At 34.7% G+C, this 3,339-nt stretch overlaps 1 protein-coding gene across 1 annotated transcript in view; it reads left to right on the top strand.

Annotated features, from left to right (window-relative positions):
* LOC104725177 (COP9 signalosome complex subunit 4-like) overlaps positions 1,006 to 3,339 on the top strand; it is a gene marked incomplete in the record, with an annotated part of 4,535 nt that continues 2,201 nt past the window's right edge. The window contains 8 exon segments of the mRNA XM_010443790.2: positions 1,006 to 1,247; positions 1,340 to 1,491; positions 1,752 to 1,855; positions 1,948 to 2,008; positions 2,460 to 2,552; positions 2,636 to 2,736; positions 2,941 to 3,049; positions 3,140 to 3,184. Coding sequence (XP_010442092.1) covers positions 1,118 to 1,247; positions 1,340 to 1,491; positions 1,752 to 1,855; positions 1,948 to 2,008; positions 2,460 to 2,552; positions 2,636 to 2,736; positions 2,941 to 3,049; positions 3,140 to 3,184 — 795 coding nt within the window.

Raw genomic sequence — 3,339 nt, forward strand, 5'->3', positions numbered from 1 at the left:
TGCATCATGCATGTTTATATAATGAATGGATCTTGTAGTGCCAAACAAGAGAGATTCAGTGGAAGATGAACAAGCCAAATGAAGAGAATAATGTGGAGTTGTTACAAATCAAGGTAAAACTCTCACAAGACATATTAAAAAGACATCCGAATTGAAGATAAAACACCCAGAGCATAAGAGAATCATCCTATGACAATTTTTCCAAGCTACCAGAAATTAGATTATTATCATGAGATTTATACTATGACAATTTTGTTTTCTGTGAATGAGATGTTTACCGTTCAAAAAGTTTCGCACAACATAGAATTGAGCCTTTTTTTTTTCTCAAAAACATAATTTGTTGAAGTTTATAATTATCACAACATTCTTTTAGATAGATGTTCTCGAATTAGATCACCATAAACTCCACCTAAGATAAAATATATTTTCCCTTCATCTAATTTTTGCTTGTATAAAGCAACTATGAGAGTGGTGATCTTTTACTTCAAACAATGATCTTTTCATACGTTTTCTATTACAAATTGTTCTCTTAACTCTCAAATACTATAAATAATCTATTTGTGACATGGTTTTCTAGTGTCACGATAATTGTAATCTCTCTTTCTTCTTACTTTTTTTTTCTGACTCAGAGGATTAAAATGTCGTCGTAAAATATATCCTCATCAATCATCATGTTTTTTCAAACCTTGTGATGTTTTTATTGTTTGTGTAGAAACTTGCCCTCACTAACGAATAACTTACAAAAATTGTAATTTGTTAAAGAAATTTTGATCTACCGTAGTTTTGGTAAATTTTACCATCACAAATTCACAATTCTATTATTTATTTTTGTTTATTTTTTTTTTGACAGCCAATTCTAGTATTTATTAACTACCAAAAATTCTAGTATTTTTATGCTTTAATACATTTTTTATTTTTATTTACTAAATCCCTTGTGTGAGTTGTGATTTTATTTTACTTTCCCCATATAAAAGCAGAAACGAGAGACCCNAAAAAAAAAAAAAAAAAAAAAAAAAAGAAAAAAAAAAAGGGAAGCTAGAGAAACAAATCAAACCCTTTGAAGGTTTTTTAGGGTTTGCAATCGAAGCGGGAGAGAAGAAATTGCCGAAGCGAAGCCATGGACGAAGCTCTGACGAACGCTTCTGCAATCGGTGACCAACGCCAGAAGATCGAACAGTACAAACTCATCCTCTCCTCTGTTCTTTCATCAAACGATCTTCTCCAAGCCCAACGATTCATCGATCACAGTAATAATTTCTCTCATCTTCCTCATCTATGTTAGAAATTCTGGTTCGATTTTGATTTTATGTTTCGTGACGATTTGGTAAAAAATTTCCAGTTCTTTCCGATGATGTCCCGTTGGTGGTTTCGAGGCAGCTTTTGCAATCGTTCGCTCAAGAGCTTGGGAGATTAGAACCAGAGACGCAGAAGGAGATTGCTCAGTTTACACTTACTCAGATTCAGCCCAGAGTTGTTTCTTTTGAGGAACAGGTTTGTTTTCTCTTTCCTGTGCATCCGTAGCAATCGTGTACTTTTCTAAACCCTAATTAGTCTAAGTCGAGAAGTATGTAGAGAGAGACGCTTGCTATTGTATTGGTATGGTGTTTGGAATCTACACTGAAAATTACTTTGAGATGTTTGTTTTTACCAAGGATGCTGTTGTTTTGGGATAACGGAGACAATGTACATTGTGTTGCTTTACAATCTTTTGTATGTTAAGAGAGGAAACTGTTTTTGGGGTGTATCTGCAGGCACTTGTTATCAGAGAAAAACTTGCCGGTTTGTATGAATCAGAGCAGGAATGGACTAAAGCGGCGCAGATGTTGAGTGGCATTGATCTGGACTCTGGAATGAGGTGTGTTGCAGTGAGCTGAATTTTCTTTTACGTTCTTCACCTTCATGTTCTTTTCTGTTACTTAATATTGGGTTTGTGGTGTTCTTTATTAGGGCTGTTGACGAGAACTTCAAGCTCTCAAAGTGTATCCAAATTGCTCGTTTGTATCTTGAGGTTTGGCTTTCCCTTCCATGTACATATGCACAATAGATTGTGTCCTTTTCATTAATTTGTAAGCATGTAAATCGGTTATCTCTATTTGTGAGATGGATTTCCGCATCGCAGTAATGGTTTATAGCTAATTGGTCGTGTTTCCTTATGTGGCTGCACTTCTTTACAGTTACAGAAGTTAGATCTTAAAAGCTCAAAAGACACCATTTGTTGATTCAAACTTCAAATATTTGGACATTTTTCTAGAGTGATTTTATTCAAACTTAACAAGTCTCTTGAACAGATCTAAGCATGAAACTAGGAATCTCGACTGTGTTAAGAACTTTATTCTTCTTGACAATATGACTTGTTTATTTTGCTTCTAAAGAGTAAATTGGGGCTACCAGGGTTGTATAAATACATTAGTTAAGACTTTTATTGTTCTCTAATACTTTTGTGTTTTGAATATCTGCAGGATGATGATGCTGTAAATGCTGAGGCTTTCATAAATAAAGCTTCTTTCTTAGTGAGCAGTAGTCAGAATGAAGTTTTGAATTTGCAGTACAAGGTTGGCCCGTCTTAAACTAAGAATTAATTTGCTGGGTTATTAAGGAGCACTCCTTTTCAAGTTTTAATATATTTCCGTTTCAGGTCTGCTATGCTAGAATTTTGGACATGAAAAGAAAGTTTTTAGAGGCTGCACTTCGGTACTACGGCATCTCCCAGATAGAGCAACGCCAAATAGGGGATGAGTAAGTGAACCGACTTATCTCTCTGCTACATTTTTTTTCTTTTCAAATTTCTCCTGTGCTGGTTTCCAGTTCGAATGGATATAACGGCTAATCAATCTTTGGACACTCACACAGTGTGATTGATGTCCTCCTATTTTCTCTCTCCAATACGTTTATAATATCTCGTTATTCTGAAACGGTTCTAAGGTTTTCTAATATTTTCAGCGAGATTGATGAGAATGCTTTAGAGCAAGCCCTATCCGCTGCTGTCACATGTACCATATTAGCTGGAGCTGGTCCTCAGCGATCTCGTGTTCTTGCAACTTTATATAAAGTAATTCCCTTTGGATTATTAATAGAATGTTATTTCTTGCTTGCTTATTTATCGTTTTCTATATCTTTCTCAATATCTTTTTATTGACAGGATGAGCGTTGCTCCAAGCTGAAGATTTATCCTATCCTGCAGAAGGTTCTATCTCTTATTACATACAAATCTTGTTTCCTCTAGTAGACAGACATACATTGCATGCATGTGGATATAGTATTGCTTTAACTCACGTATTACTCCTGCTTAAGCCAGTGTGATGTTTATTAGATTTGATTCATAAACAAATAAAAAAAAAT

This window comes from Camelina sativa, chromosome 11 (assembly GCF_000633955.1).
Source record: "Camelina sativa cultivar DH55 chromosome 11, Cs, whole genome shotgun sequence".
Classification (NCBI taxonomy): domain Eukaryota; kingdom Viridiplantae; phylum Streptophyta; class Magnoliopsida; order Brassicales; family Brassicaceae; genus Camelina; species Camelina sativa.